The 23,209-nt window shown below is 40.2% G+C and overlaps 1 protein-coding gene across 3 annotated transcripts in view; it reads right to left on the bottom strand.

Moving 5' to 3' along the window:
* Positions 1–23,209, bottom strand: part of tbc1d5 (TBC1 domain family, member 5) — a 71,100-nt gene that overhangs the window by 13,861 nt on the left and 34,030 nt on the right. For all 3 annotated transcript variants that reach the window (XM_061882419.1, XM_061882420.1, XM_061882421.1), the window contains 8 exons: positions 20,865–20,932; positions 20,691–20,793; positions 20,358–20,446; positions 12,077–12,127; positions 9,457–9,526; positions 3,455–3,627; positions 3,235–3,377; positions 3,060–3,166 (listed from right to left, as the gene is read on the bottom strand). In XM_061882419.1, the coding sequence (XP_061738403.1) occupies positions 3,060–3,166; positions 3,235–3,377; positions 3,455–3,627; positions 9,457–9,526; positions 12,077–12,127; positions 20,358–20,446; positions 20,691–20,793; positions 20,865–20,932 (804 nt within the window). The remainder of the gene's footprint in view (positions 1–3,059; positions 3,167–3,234; positions 3,378–3,454; positions 3,628–9,456; positions 9,527–12,076; positions 12,128–20,357; positions 20,447–20,690; positions 20,794–20,864; positions 20,933–23,209) is intronic.

The raw sequence follows: 23,209 nt of genomic DNA, 5'->3' as shown, positions 1-23,209 counted from the left end.
TTTTGGCACCAACTGTTTGGACTAGATCCGACCATTTTAAGTCTGTGATCACGAACTGATGAAGCCTTCTTGGATGAGAGGCAAAACATCTTTTAAAACAAACCAAACAGTCCAGTTGTAATCAATTGAAAGCCCTGAGAGGACAATGACTGGATGGATGAGAACCTTCATAGGTGTGTTTTCAGTTCATGTTTAACGATGGAAAAAAGGTGGGATTCAAAACGTTTATACTCCTTCCCATTACCCTTTTGAGAGGTGTTAATTTTTTTTTTTTTTTTTGCGAAACAATAATATTGGAATGGAGCACTTGATTGTTCTCTAGAAAAAAAGGTACTATACTGCCTTAAAAAAAATACCAGTACCTATTTTTTCCATGGACATGATAGCATGCCGTGCTGAAATAGCTGCTAATATGAGCCAATGCGCATGTGAGTCAACACACACACAGTGCACTGACAGGCGGAAGCAGTGTGGAGACAGAAGAGAGAGAATGGACGTATTTTGCCGATAAAAGTGAACCTATAAACATTGAAGATCTGCTCTGCAGGCGGTGCTTTAAAACATTGCTAGCTAGCGGCTAATGTCCATCCACTGTGTTTTAGCTACGTTTAAATGACTTATCCTGGCCTCCATGGCAACAAAGTTTCTTACATGTACCATCATCATTGGGGGACGAGTAATAGCTAAACATGCTTCACTACACACTGTAGGAGGATACAATAGCTAGCGCTACTCTATGTAAACAAAAGGGTGAATCTACAACAATATTCACTGTAACGATACCAAGAACAGTATAAAGTCGACAATAGAAAGATTACATTGATATTTTTTTATTATCACAAATTTTTTTGTTGATTGGTAATTGTTGATAAAGTCATGAAATACATCGTTGGACACAGGAGAACTTTAACTATGACCAATGTATGATCATGTAACGACTTGGTATCAGATTCATACCCACATTTGTAGTATCATCCAAAACTAATGTAAAGTATCCAAAAAACAGAAGAATAAGTGATTATTACATTTGAACAGAAGTGTAGATAGAAGATATGAGCAGATATTGACAGTAAATGAACAAGTAGATAAATAATGATGACAAAATAATAGAATGATAAATGACGCAAAATGTTACTGCATACTGTACGTCGGCAGACTAATTAGGAGCCTGTGTTTGTTTACTTACTACTAAAACACAAGTTGTCTAGTATGTTCAACATCTTATTTCATGCATACATTCTTCTTTTGTTGCAGTAAGAGATGGCCTGGGCCAATATTCAATAAATCAATTAACCAAACGATAAATGACCGTCCTATGCATGTGTTGTTATGGTTACAAGGCAAGTCACTGTGTTGCAGCGGGCCTTTGGAGTACACGCACATACACAAAAATGTTGCTAACAGACAGTTTTTTTTTTGGTAGGATTTTTTTGTTTTATTTCAAAGTTGACATTCATGTTACCATGGAGGAAAATCAAATTTAAAACATTTGTATGCCTGTACACAATTTTACCATATCCGCATGTGGAGTTAAATTATAGAATGGATAAACCAAAGAAATCATACAAAGCACCAATATGATTCAGTTTAAGAAACTTTTCAAACTACAAGTGTTCACAAAGTACACAGAACAATAATTTTTATGCCCGTACACCACTTTACCATATCCGCATGTGGAATTAAATTATGGAATGGATAAACCAAAGAAATCATACAAAGCACCAATATGATTCAGTTTAAGAAACTGTTCAAACTACAGGTGTTCACAAAGTACACAGAACAATAATTATGATAAAGTAAAGTAAAGTTAAAGTACCAATGATTGTCACACAAACACACACACACACACACTGGTGAGGTGAAATTATTCTCTGCATTGGACCTATCACCCTTGATCACCCCTGAGAGGTGAGGGGAGCAGTGGGCAGCAGCTGTGCCGCGCCCGGGAATCATTTTTGGTGATTTAACCCCCAATTCCAACCCTTGATGCTGAGTGCCAAGCAGTGAGGTAATGGGTCCCATTTTTATAGTCCTTGGTATGACTCAGCCGGGGTTTGAACTCACAACCTACCGATCTCAGGGCGGACACTCTAACCACTAGGCCACTGAGTAGGTTATGATGAACATGTGAATGTTGTCTGTCTATCTGTGTTAGCCCTGCGATGAGGTGGCGACTTGTCCAGGGTGTATCCCGGCTTCCGCCGGATTGTAGCTGAGATAGGCTCCAGCTCCCTCCACGACCCCGGAGGGAATACGCGGTAGTAAATGGATGGATCTTGAACCCTTTTTTTTGTTTAGTTTTTTGAGATAAAGATTATTTATGTATTTCATATTTGTTTACATACTATGGTATATTATTAATTTATTATTTATTCACTGTTCTGTTACAGAGAACAAGGAAATGGGATAAAATTGCTATGGTAGGAAAAGGGGTAGGATTAAATAAGCTCAGCTTCTTCTTACACCTTTTCGGACATGCTGTAATGAAACAACTGGAAATATGTGATGCATTACATTGTATGATATGCACGTTCCGAATAAACTGAAACCAAACTGAACTGAACAACATACGAGAAATACAAGTTTGTTGCCTTTGAAAGAATATACTTGCAATATTATTATTGAGTTATTATTACGTCATTTCGTCTCCAAAAACATTGTATATGGGCAATAATTTGTAGGTCAATATATTTGTCGAGCAAAGTTTGTTATCGTTCAGGGCTAAATAAGAAAGTTATGGTTAATGTATCTAAAGGTTTTCTGTTATAGTAAAGCCAATAAGGACTTTTTGTGTGGTGCCCTTTATTTAGAAAAGTATCGAAACACATTTTGGTATCGGGACAAGCCCACTCTCAATTAATTTTATCTCCAGTTGCGCTGCACTGAATGGAAGAATGAATCTTCTGTACACCAGAGCGCCTAATGAGGTGCACCATAGCCTCATTAGAAGTGGTGTGAAAGTCGCTACAAGCGTGGATGCACTCTGCAACGAGCATAGCGTGGCCGTGACACCTCAAATCCCTTTTCAATGGCAAACACAAGCGGAGGCGGTTTCTTACTCTGGGGTCTCGGAGGAAAAGAGCTTTCTGCAGCAGGGAGTTGATGTCCCCGATCGGAGGGTAGTGCATCAGGAGGCCCAGGCAGGTCTGGAAGTTGCTGGCGATCACTGAAAGATACACCTGATGAACAAAATCAGTCTCAAAACACAGGTGCAGGTGTGCGGGTGTGTCGTACGAGCGTCTCGGATGTAGAGCAGCATGGCCACGAAAACGTAGTCCACCAGGTCCAGAGTGATGCTGTCAGCGAACAGCGCGTCCCAGACCACCAGCAGGTCCTGAAGGGGGAACTCACGCCCGAACAGCAGGCGCACCCAGCGGCTAAAGCGGGCAAAAGCAAAAAAGGTTTGGCTATGCAGTTGAAACCAAAAAAGAGCACTGACACTCTTTGTACTGACATTCCGTAGATTTGCGGGGCGATTTCCAGCCGGTTGAGGTGCATGTGCAGCTCCACGTCGTGCTTCTTCACCAGCTGATCTTGGATGCGGTTGACTTTGGTTACTATGGCAACAGATGGCCCGAAGTCCTGGGGCCGTGCAAAAGGGATGCTGCTGAGCATTTCTTCTTTACCCTGCATGGAAACAAAGTGGCGTGACTGAGGATCACATGCTCTCTGGACACGACCCCCCCGCCCCCCCTCATTCCCAACCACTGCGCCGTGGCACATCCCTGTGCTGTGGGAAGTGAAGTGAAGTGAATTATATTTATATAGCGCTTTTTCTCTAGTTACTCAGAGCGCTTTACATAGTGAGACCCAATATCTAATTTTTACATTTAAACCAGTGTGGGCGGCACTGGGAGCAGGTAGGTAAAGTGTCTTGCCCAAGGACACAACGGCAGTGTAACTAGGATGGCGGAAGCGGGGATTGAACCTGCAACCCTCAAGTTGATGGCACGGCCGCTCTACCAACCGAGCTATACCGCCATCAACTCAAGTCATCAACTTCCACCTATTTGGTCCCAAAACTATTACTTATTAAGTTGAAATACCTATCTATCTTAGTGTAGGGTTGGAGAAATATGGCAAAAATAATTGTCTTAATTTATCGGGCTGATATTGAAATCATGATTAATAACACGATAATTTTTTACACCGCTAAAACTCAACTTGAAATAAAATTCAAAAGAATAACAGATAAAACTAGTAACAAATAACCAAGTAAAATAATAATTATTAAAAATAGCAATAACAATGAAAAAAACGACAATAAAATTTGTTTTTTTGCTTTTGAAAGTTTGTGTCATAAATAATATTTAATAAAATGCTGTTAATTAAATGCAAAAATCCTTAGATTTATTGGTGTGATACATCTTTGGACAATTTAGACCAGTATTTCACGTAAAACAATAGTAATCGTGTAAACTTATCAATATTTTAAGTACATTATGCTTGTATAAGGTACTTTTTTGAAACTTTCATTTTGTTAGCCTGCGATGAGGTGGCAACTTGTCCAGGGTGTACCCCGCCTACCGCCCGTATGCAGCTAAGATAGGCACCAGCGACCCCCCGCGACCCAAAAGGGACAAGCGGTAGAAAAATGGATGGCATTTTGTTAGCGCAGTCAGACCAGACATGGCGCGCTATTATTGTGAAGGGGGGAAAAGTGTGTTGCTGTCCATAATCTATTATGTCATTCACAATAACACAAGCAGATGAGATGTGTTGTGAGTGTATAGATTGCTCTTGCTAGCTTTAGCTTCCCACTTTCTAGTTGCCACCTCCACATTGTTTAGTCCAGGACATGTTTCAGGGATGAATGAGTGCTATCGGACACATTATTTTCCCTTCTGCTCACAATAACATTTTATTTACATTTATGTCAATTTCCCTGATATTCTGCCGTAAACAGCACATAAAGTTTTATTGTCCAATTCCGTGATCCTGTCTGCAGTTACGTCAAGGCTTACTCTTTTGTTAAGTTTAGTGACTATTGGTTAGGCATACTAGCGCTGTGTCAAATAAAAAGCAGTAAATATGGTGACATCCCAAACTTCTCGGAGACATGCTCTTTTTTTCACTTGTACACTCACTCGTCCGTTTCATTGTCACCAGCCCACGAATGGGAATAAACTTTGCACAGCCCATTAATTGTTTTTTCACGATTTTAATATTTTGATAATTGTATGAGTGACAGGCTGAACAATATAATATTAGCTGGAGGAAAGGTACACAATTAACCTCGGTACCTGCAGTGTACCTGCACTGCCACAAGTACATTGTTGGGCTAGCACCAGTAAAAATGTTTGTAAAAATAAAAAATTAAAAAATTTGATTATGTTTTCCGAGGCAACACTTTACTCACCAAGTGATACATGTGAATCATGTTCTACTAACACCAACTATGTTTGGATACTTGAAAAACAGGCACGACGTACACACAAAGAACGCAGCAGACTGGCCTCGTAGTAACAAGGACAACATTCTTCTCCGCAGTGTGTGGACTATATTCTTGAAAGTAGCTGTTTTATGTCAGTTTTGGTCCATTCATATCTCATTTGTTAAGCCTTTGGACAAAACAATTCCAATGCTCATTTTTGGTAGCCTGTCAATGGGCTCGTCCATTGTATATTAGCATTTGGCTAGCCAGCCTTGATCCCGTATAGCAGTGTTGCTTTTTTTCAGTTTCTGAAAGAGCTGTATTGTCAAATAAACATAATTCCTTAATGTGTGAGGACCTTGTGTGTAGATGAATGTCTTTTCTTTTGTGTGCTTACTTCATTGTGGAGACAATCAAACAACCTCATGTTAAAAATGTTTCAGCTGTAATTCAAATGGGTAATGTAAGGCCTTTGTCCATTTCAAACAAGTTCATGTGGTCTATAGCAGTGTTTTTCAACCACTCTTGTGCTGTGAGAGATTATGAAATTTTACCTAATTAAGGGACAAGCGGTAGGAAATGGATGGATGAATGGATGGGTTAAAATTATTTTATACAAACCAGTAATTATAATTACACAAATAATGTGCCGTTGTCGAGTGTCTATACGGTCCAGGGCTCGGCAAAGTAACACGTTATACTCCTCCGTAGTGCTAATTGTTTTGTAGATGTCGGGAACATGGTTTGTTGGTCACAATATGCAGAAGATAGCAGGACGCAGCGTGAAGGTAAAAAGCTATCTAATGCTTAAACCAAAACTAAAAAAAAAAAGCGAGTGCCGCCGAGAAAAATTATTTTAGCTTAGTGAAGGCTATGAAAAATGAAACTAAAACTGAACTGCCTGCAAAATACCGTATTTTCCACACTATTAGGCGCACCAAATTATAAGACGCACCTTCAATGAATGGCCAATTTTAAAACTTTGTTCATACATAATGCGCACCGCATTATAGAAAAGACACTACACTAGAGGCTGGGATTTTGCCTTACGGCTCAGCTCTTTCTTCACCACAACGGATCGATACAGCGTCCGCTTTACTGAAGACGCCGCACCGATCCGCCTGTTGATCTCACGGTCCACTCTTCCCTCACTCGTGAACAAGACTCCAAAGTACTTGAACTCCTCCACTTGGGCCAAGGTCTCCTCCCCAACCCAGAGATGGCACTCCACCCTTTTCCGGGCGAGAACCAATTTTCTCGCCTTGTTCTCAATTTACCGGTCGATCTACGTTCCCATCCTCACCAATGGTCATGAGCTTTGGGTTATGACCGAAAGGACAAGATCACTGGTACAAGGAGCCGAAATGAGTTTCCTCCGCCGGGTGGCGGGGCTCTCCCTTAGAGATAGGGTGAGAAGCTCTGCCATCCGAGAGGAACTCAAAGTAAAGCCGCTGCTCCTCCACATCGAGAGGAGCGAGATGAGGTGGTTCGGGCATCTGGTCAGGATGCCACCCGAATGCCTCCCTAGGGAGGTGTTTTGGCCACGTCCGATCGGTAGGAAGCCACGGGGAAGACCCAGGACACGTTGGGAAGACTATGTCTCCCGGCTGGCCTGGGAACGCCTCGGGATCCCCTGGGAGGAGCTGGACGAAGTGACTGGGGAGAGGGAAGTCTGGCTTCCCTGCTTAGGCTGCTGCCCCCGTGACCCGACCCCGGATAAGCGGAAGATGTTTTGATGGATGGATAGAGGCTGGGGTTACGTTATGCATCCATTTGATGGAGCTGCACATAAGGGAATGTCAACAAAACAGTCAAACTTTATTCATAGATTACAAACCAGCGTTCTGACAACTCCGTTCACTTCCAAAATGAATAAACAGCTGTTTATTATTTTCCCCGAGGTAAAGTCAGTGACGTGGTATTTTGTCTATGTTTTAACAAAGGCAAGGTATAACATGAAGTGCAACATTTATATCACATAGAAAAGGGGAACTTTTCCTTGATTCAATAAAGACGTAAAAAAACAGTCTGATACTGTTACGGTAAATCAAATGTTAGTGCAATCACAGTATAGTAACACTCGAAATAGTGCAAAGCAATGACAATATGTCAATAACTACATGTTGCTCAAACGTTAATGTCACACAACACAACACACAAAATAAACATGTAAAGCTCACTTTACTAAGTTATTACTCATCCACAAATCCCTCAAATTCTTCTTCTTCAGTGAGCGTGACTGATCGCTTTGAATTTAAACTCTGCGTCAAAAGCGTGTCTCTTAATAGGAGCCATTTTGGGGTCTTTACATAAACGCACAAATGGAAATAAAACGGCAAGTCTCACGCAGTCATATATCCCAGCATGCATTGCGCGCTTCTTGTACGGGGGGAAATGAAGTCGGCGGCTGCTTACCGTAGCTGCGAGACCCGCTCTGGCTCAATATTGGTCCATATATAAGGCGCACCAGATTATAAGGCGCACTGTCAGCTCTTCAGAAAATTGGAGGTTTTTAGGTGCGCCTTATTGTGCGGAAAATATGGTAAACAAAAACAGAATGCAGGATGACAGCAAAGACTTACAGTGTGTGGAGCAGAGACGGCGTCAACAAAGTACATTCGTACTAGGGCTGGGCGATATTGCCTTTTTTTAATACAGCGATATTTTTAGGCCATATCGCGATATACTTCTCAGTATTTTGCCTTAGCCTTGAATGAACACTGGATACATATAATCACAGCAGTATGGTAAATCTATGTGTCTAAATTAAAACGTTCTTGTTCATACTGCACTAATATACGCTACTTTTAAACTTTCATGCAGAGAAGGATATCACAACTAAGTCAATTTACCAAAACTGTATTTATTAAAAGTTATTAGCAGGTGACTTTTCAAATCATGCTACATATTAGCAGTAATGCTACTTTTGGTAGCAACGCTTGTGCCCCACACGACAAATTAAAATTGTCTATTCGACATATTCCCGCTTGAAGCCGAACCACCGCCAGACGATGGACCCCATGCTATTTTGCTTGAGAATTAATTCTTCCTTCATTTGTTACGAGATTTGCACCTTCTTTCTCTCGCAACAACCCGCTAGCATCACAGCTAACGTTAGCCACGCCGCTACCTCTCTGCTGGGTGAGGGTGTATACGTATGTGACGTATGACGTGACAGTATGTGACGTACGTAAGAATGTGGGCCTGCTTGTCTGTGAGAAGAAGACACAGGAAAGAGCGAGGAGAGCCTGTAGTGTAATGCCCGCAGCTAAAAACAACTGCGTGAGAACGTCTACTCGAATATTAGGATATAGTCATTTTCTACATCGCAGAGACAAAACCGCGATATATCACGTATATCGATATATAGCCCAGCCCTAATTCGTACATGACATGACAATCAACAATGTCTACACAAAGAAGGATAGCAAAAACTTAAATAGTCTTGTTTTGTAAAACAAAGCAGAGCACAAAATAGCGCTCAAAGGAAACATTAAAACTACAACAGAAAAATACCAACAAAACAGGAAAAACAACAAAAATAGGAGTGCAAGACAAGAACTAAAACACTACACACAGGAATACACCAAAAAAATTAACATAAGTCACGGCGTGATGTGACAGGTCGTGACAGTGGAACTACTTTGAGACAAGAGCTATAGTGATTTATGGTTGGTTATAATTTAGATCAATTTCCAACAATTGCGAGAACAACTTTTTATTGTCAATATCTGCGGCTGAGTTTTATTTTTTAATGTTTTCTGCTGGTGGTGGGCCTCTGGATTTTTTCAATGAAATAAATGTGCATGGGCTCAAAAAAGGTAGAAAAACACTGGCCATTTAATGGTCCAAATTGTGCATAGATTTTGCTTTACAGACCATCTTCTTGTTGCTTTCTGACTGAATGCGCCATTTTAGTGGGCGGACCAAAGCCCTCCTCCAAAACAGGAGGGAGGAGTGCTGGCATGGATTGGACAACAAGTCCCGATCTGTGTGCTCGTACTTGAGCAATCGTTACCCCCATAAAACGTTTGGGACTAGCCTCCAGCCAGTACACACAAAGACGTGTGGTTGTAACTCACCCGCCTTACTTCTCGTTCATAGCAAGAGAACCAAGGCTCTGCAGTCTCCATCAGCTGAGAGAACAGTGCACTAAAAGAGGAAATAATTTGTCACCAATCAAGCAATCTTCTTTTTTTTTAACATTTATTTTTGGAATTTTTGACAGCAAATACAGAAATACCATTAAACACATGCCAAATGCTAAACCACAAAAATGACATAAAACAGAGTTCGTACACATTTTCCATGGCCAAATTCAAGCACTTTTTAAAGACTTTAAAGATAAATTTTGTAGTTTTTCCTGTACCCATCAAAAGGCGAAAACCAGTGTGAATCTATATCCTTGTTGTTTGAGGTCACCAAATGCAATCTGAAGGAAAAATATGGAAAATCTGCTAAAACTTAAGCCTAATATTGAACCAGCGGTTATCATTAACTGAATGGGGCATGGAAAATGAAGCAGTGTTTCTGTAGACTATTCAATGTCATTGGTGTTTGCAAAGATGTCTCCATTTGTGTTGTTTTTCCAGATTTCTTGTTCTTTTTCTTACTTACATCACTCAATGACATCGAACTGCACAAATTGATTTGTGTGTGTAAACTGCATAATGTGATATGAATACATGCACCCTCAAAATGTGTATTTCACTCATTTGTTAACAAAACTATTCCACAATAATGTAAGGATAAAAAAATTAAAGGAAAATATTTTGTTTGTTTCACAACAGTGGTCCCCAACCACCGGGCCACGGCCCGGTACCGGTCCGCGGACCGATTGGTATCAGGCCGCACAAGAAAAAAAAAAAAATAAATAAATAATTAAATCAACATAAAAAACACAATAAATACATTATATATCAATATAGATCAATACAGTCTGCAAGGATACAGTCCATAAGCACACGATTGTATTTCTTTATGAACCCCACCCCCCCGGTCCATGGGACAAATTTTCAAGCGTTGACCGGTCCGCAGCTACAAAAAGGTTGGAGACCATTGTTTCACAACACCTCAGTCACCTTTCATTAAGCATATCTAGCCTTATAAATGTGGCTATGATAACAAATCAATTTTTAGTTGAGGGAAGTTGTTAACATTATAATGTATCATTGACAAACGCTCCATTTTTTCCTTTCATAGCTTGTAATAACTGTCCGTAATTAACATGTAATCTAGCGCTGATCTTTCAGTTTAGGTCTAGCATGTGCCAAAAGGTTAGAAAACAAAACTTAAGCTAACGTTAGTTAACTAGTAGGGTAGTAATCTATGTGGCTTATCTGCCAAATGACTCGAAAGGGCAGACTCTCCCATTGCGAAAAACTGGATTTCCTTTTTGCATACTTTGCAGCAGGCTACACGTGGATTTGGTCCACGTTTTATCCAAAGTTTGTATTTGTCATTTTCCATCCAATATTCATTAAAACGACAACCTCCCGGCATGATGGACCGATACACCACTGTCCTCTTGGGGGCGACACAGAGCCATATATACCGTATTTTTCGGATTATAATTTGCAGTTTTTTTCATAGTTTGCGACATATACTCCGGAGCGATTTATGTGTGAAAATTATTAACACATTACCGTAAAATATTAAATCGTAGAGACGAAGAAAATCTCAGCAATTGTCACACATACGTCAGCAATCGTCACACACACAACAGCCATTAAGAATTCGGCAGGGGAGGGTCATGGCAGAAGTGCATTGTGGTTCATGGGATGCTAATTACTATATGCTACATGCTACTGCCATAGCTATTAAAATGGATCAAATCAACGTTGGGGGTAACTTATAAAAACTGAGAAGGGCTGAACAAAAATGGCACCGAAAAGGAAATCATGTACTGCAGATTACAAACTGGACGTAGTGAAATATGCAGCAGAAAACAACAAGAGGAAGCGGCGCATGCCTTTGGAGTTGGCAGAGTTGTTGAGAAGCGACATCGAGGTAGAATATTTCATCGGATTTAGCGTTGAGAGTGACAAATTGTTTGGTAAACGTATAGCATGTTCTATATGTTATAGTTATTTGAATGACTCTTACCATAATATGTTACGTTAACATACCAGGCACGTTCACAGTTGGTTATTTATGCGTCATATAACATACACTTATTCAGCCAGTTGTCCACTATTCTTTATTTATTTAAAATTGCCTTTCAAATGTCTATTCTTGGTGTTGGATTTTATCGAATAAATTTCCCCCCAAAATTAGGCTTATACTCTACTGCGACGTATATGTTTTTTTCCTTCTTTATTATGCATTTTTGGCCGGTGCGACATATACTCCGGAGCGATTTATACTCCGAAAACTTCGGTACATAACCACCTAATGCAAGGGCTCTTGCAAAACCAACAAATCAAGCGTCTAGCTTTCATTTTTAAGGAAACTTATTTTATTTTTTCCCCATTTTATAATTAGCCTATAGAGTCAGACTGCCGAGAAATATGATGAACATTTCCAAACATTTACAAGCACTTCACCCAAAATTCAAGCATTTTTCAAGCCTTGAAAAAAACATTAAAATCTAATAAGCATGTTTAAGGTTTTTAAGCACCCGTACAAACCCTGATAAAATAAATTGAAAACAATTTTAAATGAAAAATCAATTAAGCAATTTTGGAATCCAACTATACTCACTAGGCATCATGCTCAAGGTACTGTGGGTCCAACAGACACTTCATCTCCTCACTGTGGGAGAGACAAGAGGCCATTAAGCAGAGCTATACCTGGGGATAGCAAGCTACACACTTTGTGTTTTTTAGCAATGCCCAGGTGACATTTCCTGCTTCATTTGATAGTACAGTCGTCCCTCCCCACACTGTACGTATTGCTGGCATAAATGAAGTCTTATATTTATTAAAGGAAAGTACTTGTCTTATATTCCTTGTGTTGAGCACAATAAATATTCTGTTTCCATGCCGATAGAGTCATTGTTTACGTACCTGTTTTTAATGCTAAGTGGCAAGCATGTATGGCAATTTACGGACAATAAGCCGCTACTTCCTGGTTGGAATACAGTTTTCGCTATCCTAGACACTTAACCCACCTCCCCTGCCTGGGAGAGGCAATGATGAGAGATATAGCAGATTAGTCTCTCTTAACAGATGGCTGGATAGCTTCTGCAGACAACAGGGATTTACGTTTATTGATAATTGGCCCTCTTTCTGGGGCAAACCTGGCTTGCTGAGGAGAGACGGCCTTCACCCTAACCAGGAAGGCGCTATCCTCTTGTCTCGGAACATAGACTTCGCATTGAGCCACATTTGACTAACTGCACTAGAGCAAGCCCGGTCACAGGCAATTACAGAGCCTGCTAGCCTGGGTATGGAGTCAGTTAAGTTAGAGCTAGCCAGCGCCAGGCTGGATGATCCCTGTACACATAGCAATTTTCGTAGAATAATACACAACTCAGAAAATGTTTTTTCTACTGTGTCTATGACTTCGTCAGAGTTAGACATGCGTTCTACTGAGGTGGCAAATTATGATGCGTTCAGTTTATCGCAGCGCCAAGTAGACAATCTGAAAATTCCCGTCATATCAATTCCTAGATATGGTCGTAATTATTTTAAGTACACTGCGCATAATAAACGCAACATTATTAATATTGCTACTACGGATAATTTTATCAACAACTCCTTAAAACAGCCCACTACCTATAATATGGGCTTTCTAAACATCAGATCTTTGTCTCCCAAAACGTTATTAGTCAATGAGGTCATTAGAGACAACAACCTTAACGTCATCGGTCTTAGCGAAACCTGGCTTAAACCAGACGACTTTTTTGCGATAAATGAGGCATCCCCTCCTAACTATACGAATGCGCATATTGCCCGTCACCTCAAAAGGGGAGGGGGTGTCGCACTAATATACAACGAAAACTTTAACTTTAGTCCTAACTTAAATAATAAATATAAATCGTTTGAGGTGCTTTCTATGAAGTCTGCCACACCTCTGCCTCTGTGCCTGGCCGTTATCTACCGCCCCCCAGGGCCCTATTCGGACTTTATTAGTGAATTCTCAGAGTTTGTTGCTGATCAAGTGACGCACGCCGATAATATAATTATAATGGGGGACTTTAATATCCATATGAATACCCCATTGGACCCACCGTGCGTGGCGCTCCAGACTATAATTGATAGCTGTGGTCTTGCACAAATAATAAATGAACCGATGCATCGCAGCGGTAATACGATAGACCTAGTGCTTGTCAGAGGTATCACCGTCTCCAAAGTTATGATACTCCCGTATACTAAAGTAATGTCCGATCATTACCTTATAAAATTCGAAGTTCAGACTCATGTTCGGCAAGCTAATAATAATAATAACTGCTATAGCAGCCGCAACATTAATGCTGCCACAACGACGACTCTTGCGGACCTACTGCCCTCGGTAATGGCACCGTTCCCAAAGTATGTGGGCTCTATTGATAACCTCACTAACAACTTTAACAACGCCCTGCGCGAAACCATTGATAGTATAGCACCGCTGAAGTTAAAAAAGGCTCCAAAAAGGCGTACGCCATGGTTTACTGAAGAAACTAGAGCTCAGAAATTATGTAGAAAGCTGGAACGCAAATGGCGCACGACTAAACTTGAGGTGCACCATCAAGCATGGAGTGATAGTTTAATAACTTATAAACGCATGCTTACCTTAGCTAAAACTAATTATTACTCAAATCTCATCCGCATTAATAAAAACGATCCAAAATTTTTGTTTAGTACAGTAGCATCGCTAACCCAACAAGGGACTCCTTCCAGTAGCTCCACCCATTCGGCAGATGACTTTATGAAGTTCTTTAATAAGAAAATTGAACTTATTAGAAAGGAGATTAAAGACAATGCGTCCCAGCTACAACGGGGTTATAGTAACACAGATACGATTGTATATACGGCGGATACTGCAAATATCCAAAATAGTTTCTCTCGTTTTGATGAAATAACATTAGAAGGATTGTTACAACGTGTAAATGGAATAAAACAAACAACATGTTTACTTGACCCACTTCCTGGGAAACTTATCAAGGAGCTTTTTGTATTATTAGGTCCATCAGTGCTAAATATTATAAACTTATCACTTTCCTCGGGCACTGTTCCCGTTGCATTCAAAAAAGCGGTTATTCATCCTCTCCTTAAAAGACCTAACCTCGATCCAGACCTCATGGTAAACTACCGACCGGTGTCTCACCTTCCCTTTATTTCGAAAATCCTCGAAAAAATTGTTGCAGAGCAGCTAAATGAGCACTTAGCGTTTAACAATCTATGTGAAACCTTTCAATCCGGTTTCAGGGCAAATCACTCGACTGAGACAGCCCTCGCAAAACTGACTAATGATCTATTGCTAACGATGGACTCTGATGCGTCATCTATGTTGCTGCTCCTCGATCTTAGCGCTGCTTTCGATACAGTCGATCATAATATTTTATTAGAGCGTATCAAAATACGAATTGGTATTTCAGACTCAGCCCTGTCATGGTTTAACTCTTATCTTACTGATAGGATGCAGTGCGTCTCCTATAACAGTGTGACCTCGGACTATGTTAAGGTAACGTGTGGAGTTCCCCAGGGTTCGGTCCTTGGCCCTGTACTCTTCAGCATCTACATGCTGCCGCTTGGTGACGTCATACGCAAATACGGTATTAGCTTTCACTGTTATGCTGATGACACCCAACTTTACATGCCCCTAAAGCTGACCAACACGCCGGACTGTAGTCAGTTGGAAGCGTGTCTTAATGAAATTAAACAATGGATGTCCGCTAACTTTTTGCAACTTAATGCCAAAAAAACGGAAATGCTGATTATCGGTCCTGCTAGACACCGACCTCTATTTAATAATACAACTTTAACATTTGACAACCAAATAATAAAACAAGGTGACTCTGTAAAAAATCTGGGTATTATCTTCGACCCAACTCTCTCCTTTGAGTCACACATTAAAAGCGTTACTAAAACGGCCTTCTTTCATCTCCGTAATATCGCTAAAATTCGCTCCATTTTGTCCACTAAAGACGCCGAGATCATTATCCATGCGTTTGTTACGTCTCGTCTCGATTACTGTAACGTATTATTTTCGGGTCTCCCAATGTCTAGCATTAAAAGATTACAGTTGGTACAAAATGCGGCTGCTAGACTTTTGACAAGAACAAGAAAGTTTGATCATATTACGCCTGTACTGGCTCACCTGCACTGGCTTCCTGTGCACTTAAGATGTGACTTTAAGGTTTTACTACTTACGTATAAAATACTACACGGTCTAGCTCCAGCCTATCTTGCCGATTGTATTGTACCGTATGTCCCGGCAAGAAATCTGCGTTCAAAAGACTCCGGCTTATTAGTGATTCCTAGAGCTCAAAAAAAGTCTGCGGGCTATAGAGCGTTTTCCGTTCGGGCTCCAGTACTCTGGAATGCCCTCCCGGTAACAGTTCGAGATGCTACCTCAGTAGAAGCATTTAAGTCTCATCTTAAAACTCATCTGTATACTCTAGCCTTTAAATAGACCTCCTTTTTAGACCAGTTGATCTGCCGCTTCTTTTCTTTCTCCTATGTCCCCCCCTCCCTTGTGGAGGGGGTCCGGTCCGATGACCATGGATTAAGTACTGACTGTCCAGAGTCGAGACCCAGGATGGACCGCTCGTCGGGACCCAGGATGGACCGCTCGCCTGTATCGGTTGGGGACATCTCTACGCTGCTGATCCGCTTGAGATGGTTTCCTGTGGACGGGACTCTCACTGCTGTCTTGGAGCCACTATGGATTGAACTTTCACAGTATCATGTTGGACCCGCTCGACATCCATTGCTTTCGGTCCCCTAGTGGGGGGGGGGTTGCCCACATCTGAGGTCCTCTCCAAGGTTTCTCATAGTCAGCATTGTCGCTGGCGTCCCACTGAATGTGAATTCTCCCTGCCCACTGGGTGTGAGTTTTCCTTGCCCTTTTGTGGGTTCTTCCGAGGATGTTGTAATCGTAATGATTTGTGCAGTCCTTTGAGACATTTGTGATTTGGGGCTATATAAATAAACATTGATTGATTGATTGATGCTCTCAGTGCTGTCGTGAAGTGAAGTGAATTATATTTATATAGCGCTTTTCTCTAGTGGCTCGAAGCACTTTACATTGTGAAACCCAATCTCTAAGTTACCTTTTTAAAGCAGTGTGGGTGGCACAGGGAGAAAGTGGGTAAAGTGTCTTGCCCAAGAACACAACAGTTGTGAATAGGTTGGCAGAAGAGGGGATCGAACCTGGAACCCTCAAGTTGCTGGCACAGCCACTCTACCAACCGAGCTATACCGCCCCACAACTTGTAAACGTAGCTTAAATGTAGATATTGTTGTTGTTGTTTTTTTAAGTAAAACACTTTTAGTCACTGGAGAAAAGGGGCTACATAAATATAATTCACTTCACTAATTTTTTCCAGTGCTCTAAATCCTGCGGCTAATTCAAAGATTTTTCGCCAATATCCCGCTAATACATTCAGCCAACGATATTGCCGAAATGGTCACAATTGACCAATGAGATTGTTCACATTAAGTCAAACACACACAGACATTCAGTCAGCCATTTAGCGCTTTATAGACTAATCCTCACCATGCACAAGACATAGCCCCAAAACCAAAGACAATCATCAATGAACACAAGTGGCTGTGTAAATATTTATTTTATTCCTGTGTTCACCTGTGGCTTATAGACTTGTGCCGCCAATATATGTAATATAGAAATAAGATATCAGGTGGGTTCACCTTATATTTAGGTGCATTCTACAGCCCAGAAATGACAGTAAATGTTGATTTCAACTCTTGCCTCATTAAGAACACATCTCCACCAATTCCCTAAGCGCTCCCTGCACTTTTAAAAACTGTATGTGTCCAGGTTAGGGGCAATCAAACAAAACTTTTACAGTCAAACTACGTGTCCCTTTTGAACAGGAGTAGCGTTTCGAAAAAATATCCATTACATCATTCCTTATGAAGTGAAGTGCTTGGAATAAGAACAACACACATTTGACCACATAGTGAGGGCATTGCACTTGTGACTTTGGCACTATGACATCAGAGCATTATTTATCATATAAAGTAGGTCTAAATCAGGGGTTCTTAACCAACTTGTCCACTATAGAGGGTTTTGGGGCCCACCAAATACGGACACTGATTTAGTAATCCTACTTTTCATTCATTTTGATTGGTAGTAGGCTAATGTAGCTAATATAGACACTTGCATCATGTGTTGTCTTCATCTTAACACTTATACAAGACTTTTATAGTCATTTTGATAGGAGGCTAATATAGCTAATATAGACACATCATGTGTTGTCTTCATCATAACACTTATACAAGACTTTTATAGTCATTTTGATAGGAGGCTAATGTAGCTAATATAGATACTTACATCATGTGTTTTCTTCATTATAACACTTCATTAAGACGTTTAAAGTCATTTTGATAGTAGGCTAATATAGACGCTGACATCATACGTTGTCTTCAGTAGAACACTTCTAACAGAATTTTAAAATAACTTTCATAGTAAGTTAATATAACTAATATAGACACTTCCATCATGTATTGTCTTCATGATAACACTTATATAACACTTTTAAAGTAGTTTTTATAGTAAGCGAATATGACTGATATACTGTCAATGACTCGGCCCCGCTGGTATCCAGCAAGGACAAGTCACAGGTGGAACAAATCCTCAGTGCTGAACTCCTGAGTATTTGCACCTGGCTTGCTGACAACAAGCTATCATTAGGTAAAACGAATCCATCCTATTTGGGTCCCACATCAACCTTAAGAAAGTCAGTGACTTCACTATAAAAGTGGGTGACATTGTTATCACCAGGAAAGATGAGATCACCTACCTAAGTTACATTCTAGAGGCCAATCTTTCCTGTGATAAAATGGCAACCAGGGTAATCAAAAAGGTCAACCAAAGAACGAGATTCCTCTAAAGAATATCCTCTCTGATCAACAAAAGCACATTGAAGATTCTAGGGGGAACTCTCATTCAACCCTTTTTCAATTACGCATGCACCTCCTGGTACCCCAGCACCTCCAAAACCCTCAAATCTAGACTCCAAACATCCCAGAACAAGCTCGTCAGGTTACTTTTAGACCCCCACCCCAGATCACACCTCACTCCAACACACCTCTACAAAGTGGGCGGGCTCGGGGTGGGGGACAGAGTAAAACAACTTGTACTGAGCATAGTCTATAAAATCCGCTACACCTCCCTGATACCAAAGTACATGTCAAACTACTTCCTTAACGTAAATGACCGCCATGACCACAACACCAGGGGGAGTTCCACAAACCACGTTAAACCCAGATTCCGATCTAACAAAGGTCTTAACTCATTCTCTTTCTATGCCACATCAATGTGGAATGCACTCCCAACAGGTGTAAAAGTAAGTGCATTTCTATCCTCCTTCAAAACCACTCAAAAAGAACACCTGCAAGCAACTTCAACCATTTAATAACACCCTCCCCCCATCACATCCCATCTCCCTGGATTGTAAATAAAATGTAAATAATCAAATGTATTTCTAATGTATATACTTGTTCTTATGCTATCTGAACTCACTATATTCTCTGCTCACTGTACATATCCTACTAAGTCAGTCCTACACTGTTTCAATGTCCATTTCTCTGTTGATGCAATTGTTGACTTAATTGCAGACATCAACCAAACCCTCCTCATCCCACACCCCCCAGATTGTAAATAATGTAAATAATTCAATGTTTATACTCTGATGATTAACTTGTGTGATGACTGTATGATGCTGATAGTATATATTTGTACCATGATTGACTCCGACTTAAACAAGTTGAAAAACTTATTCGGGTGTTACCATTTAGTGGTCAATTGTACAGAATATGTACTGAACTGTGCAATCTACTAATAAAAGTTTCAATCTATCAATCAATCAAAAGACACGTGTTGTCTTCTTTATAACACTTATATAAGAGTTTTAAAGTAATTTTGATAGGCAAATCTAGCTAAATATAGACATCATTTAGTTTCAATCAATCAATCAAAAGACACATTTGTTGTCTTCTTTATAACACTTATATAAGAGTTTTAAAGTAATTTTGATAGTAGGTTAATATAGCTAAATATAGACATCATTTAGTTTCAATCAATCAATCAATCAAAAGACACGTGTTGTCTTCTTGTGGGGGCGGTTTAGCTCGGTTGGTAGAGTGGCTGTGCCAGCAACTTGAGGGTTGCAGGTTCGATTCCCGCTTCTGCCATCCTAGTCATGCCGTTGTGTCCTTGGGCAAGACACTTTACCCACCTGCTCCCAGTGCCACCCACACTGGTTTAAATGTAACTTAGATATTGGGTTTCACTATGTAAAGAGCTTTGAGTCACTAGAGAAAAAGCGCTATATAAATATAATTCACTTCACTTCTTTATAACACTTATATAAGAGGTTTAAAGTAATTTTGATAATAGGCTAATATAGCTAAACATAGACACATCATTTACGTGATTGTGATCTTTTTTTTGGTGCGCAACACGGATGTTTTTTTTCCTGTTTGTTTTATTAGCCTTTATTACAAGTTTTTTTGTTTTTCATCATGTTTTCCTTCTGTTAACGTATGTATAGTTCTCCATTGTGATATAAATAAAAGTCTATCCTATCCTATCCTAGAGTCTACCGGCGAACAGAACACATTCAACGCGTAATGTAAGTGAAAAGGTGAGATTATGGGTGTTATTTCATGTCGAGAGTACTTTAATCATGTTGAACGCATTATTTAAAAAGGTCATAAACAGCTTTTTTGTACTGATTTGAAAAAAAATGTTTGTAAATTAGAGTCCAAACATCCAATCGGAAGCAATTATAAGCGATAAACAAAAGTTTACTGTACAGGTCTGGTGTAAATGCAATGCATGTTACAGACAATAAAAGATGACAGGAAGTGACCTGGGGCTCGCCGTCTCGCTGGCGTGCAGGAAGGCTTGATGGTCGCAGTGCAGCACGAAGACTATGGGAGCCAGCAACTCATGCATCCCCTGTGGGACACACAGGAGGAAGTGTGAGGTGAAAATAAACGTCACCTGTGGTCAGCCTGGCTGGAATAGTGATGCACAAGGGTTGTCATCTGTGATGACAGCCGTCATTTAGATATTGTTGGCCACAGCCCGGCCATGTGTCACAAAAGATGCTTTGCGAGCCCATCTATCCACTAGCTGGCACCTGTTTAGATCACCGAGACTCCTCTGGTCTCAACACATACAAGCCTACTTTCTCCAGTACCTGCTTATAAAGCAACTGTTCATTTTCTCTGGCATAGCAGAAGAGAATGTCCGTCAGCTTGGTCCGCACATCCTCGTCCTGGAAGTAACGGATCTCAGGAAACCTTCAGAATAATACAGGATATAGCTGTGAGAAACCATGTATGACTGAGTTCAGAAATACTTGGTCACATACGTTCTCAATACGTCTTGTTTGATCATCCCCTTCAGCTCCTTGTCCTGGAAGAACTTGTTCCAAGGGCTCTGGGCAGGAAAAAGCAAATTCCAATTCCGGAAGCATAGGCAATGAGATACTTCCAGGCTGGCGAACCACGTCCATATTACAAAACTGATCACGCTCTTGTCTCTGAACCATCTTTCTATGCAAGTATGGACACATGCTCCTCAAGAACCAGGAAGGTGTGGGGTTCCCCAAAGCTCAATTTTAGATCCCATCTTTAAAAAATCTTATCCACAGCTAAGCCGATGATACATTATTGTGCATTTGTCATATCACCTGATGACACAGTACCAATAAATACCCTTTTTAACATGAAGTCCTAAATGGCAGGAGGGATGTACACCAAGTACCAGTATTTGTTGGTACTAGTTCCTAGTTGGGTCTGTAAAGGAGGACTGTTAAGACTCTGGACAAATGATACGGTCAGCTGGATCAAATATATTAACAGTAGTCGTATCAGTCACTTCGCATGGAAAAACACGCGGGGGTGATCAAAGAATGAGCTTGAAATAATCAGTAATAAGGTAGCAACACCACACAAAAGTTTGTGACAACAATATTCCCTCCTCAAAGTCACACACGCTAATACGACTTGGTGTCAGTTTGATGTGAACTCGCTTTACTTATGGGTCACTACAGCGCTTAATCCACAGGCCAAAATTAATCCGCTCAAAAACGTGACAAATTTAAGTAATTTAATCATCCATGAAGATGGCCTCCACTGACAGGTCTCTAGTCGCCGTCTGACATCACCTTGCTTAACAGTACACCCACTTAACTAGCTAATTAATTGTTTTGATTGATATATCATGTCAAAGCACATGGATGCCATATATTAATATTATCTGTAAGGAATAGAAACCCAATGATGGATGTGTGTGTTCCTGACAAGATGATGACATAACTGCATTAGCAAACACACTTGACTTGTTTAAGACTTCAAAAGTTAAGTTACAGTTAACTTAAAGTACCAATGATTGTCACACACACTCGGTGTGGTGAAATTTGTCCTCTGCATTTGACTCATCCCCTTGTTGAACCCCTAGGAAGTGAGGGGAGCAGTGGGCAGCAGTGGTGGCCATGCCTGGGAATCATTTTTGGTGATTTAACCCCCAATTCTAACCCTTGATGCAGAGTACCAAGCAGGGAAGTAATGGGTACCGTTTTTTAGTCCTTGGTATGACTCAGCAACCTATCGATCTCAAGGCGGACACTCTAACCACTAAGCCACTGAGTAGGTTGTGCAAAAGCAACTGTTGATAAAATACTCCTAGCAAGGACATGTTACATGATGTTGCTGGTGTAGAACCTCTTGTGCTCATAAAAATGCATTTTTTCCACATCTTTTTTTGCACCAATTACATACAGTACCAATTACCAATGAATACTGCTATGGATAAGGAATATCTTTACAGCTCAACCAAGACCACGGAACAGATGTTTTAGTTATAGGTCCTGAGAGCCAGCAAGAGAAGCATTTACCAAAATTACAATATCATAAAATTGAGCTGACTCTAATAAAAATATTACAAAAACTTTTTTTTAAATAATCATAAGACCATAGAAAGTAAGAAAGCATTTAGGTTTTCAGCAACAAAGGCTTGGAATAACCTACAATTAAATATTCAACTTCAAACCCTTGTTACATTGAATGAGTATGTCAGTCTACCTTGTCTGTACGCACATGTGTGATGTGAGCAAGTTTTAAAGTTGTAAATGTGATGTTTTATGTGTTGTTTACTGTTTTTATTGTAACCATCCTGCTGCCCTCTTGGCCAGGTCTCCCTTGGAAAAGAGATCTTTGATCCCAATGGGATTTTACCTGGTTAAATAAAGGCTAAATAAAAAATAAAATAGCAAAAGTCCATCTGTTTCTCTCTTAGAAGGTGCTAATCATGCATTCATTTCCTGTCCTTTCGACTATTGTAATGCCCTGCTCTCTAGTGTTCCCAAGAAGAACATTAGAAATCAACAGTTATTACAACACTCAGCAAAGGACGAAAGACCACTTATTAAAAAAATATACAAAATCAAGTTTATAGGCACACCTTCTCAATCAGGCTTTGATTCTAAGCTTTTCTAAGATTCTTATGTTTTGTTATCTTAATTTCTATTGTATGTATTAGTATTGTTACTACTATTATTGTTACTATTTAATTTGATTATTAATGGATTATCTTTATTCTATTTTATTTTATTTTTTTAAATACACACACACACACAAACACATGTTATTGTCAATGATCCTGTGTGTTTTTGTTTTTCCTTGTAAACTGGTGTAAAGCACTTGGTGTTGCAAC

Source organism: Nerophis ophidion, linkage group LG21 (assembly GCF_033978795.1).
Source record: "Nerophis ophidion isolate RoL-2023_Sa linkage group LG21, RoL_Noph_v1.0, whole genome shotgun sequence".
NCBI classification, from domain to species: domain Eukaryota; kingdom Metazoa; phylum Chordata; class Actinopteri; order Syngnathiformes; family Syngnathidae; genus Nerophis; species Nerophis ophidion.
The sequence above is the reverse complement of the archived record's forward strand: the minus strand, read 5'-3'. Positions and strand labels throughout refer to the sequence as shown.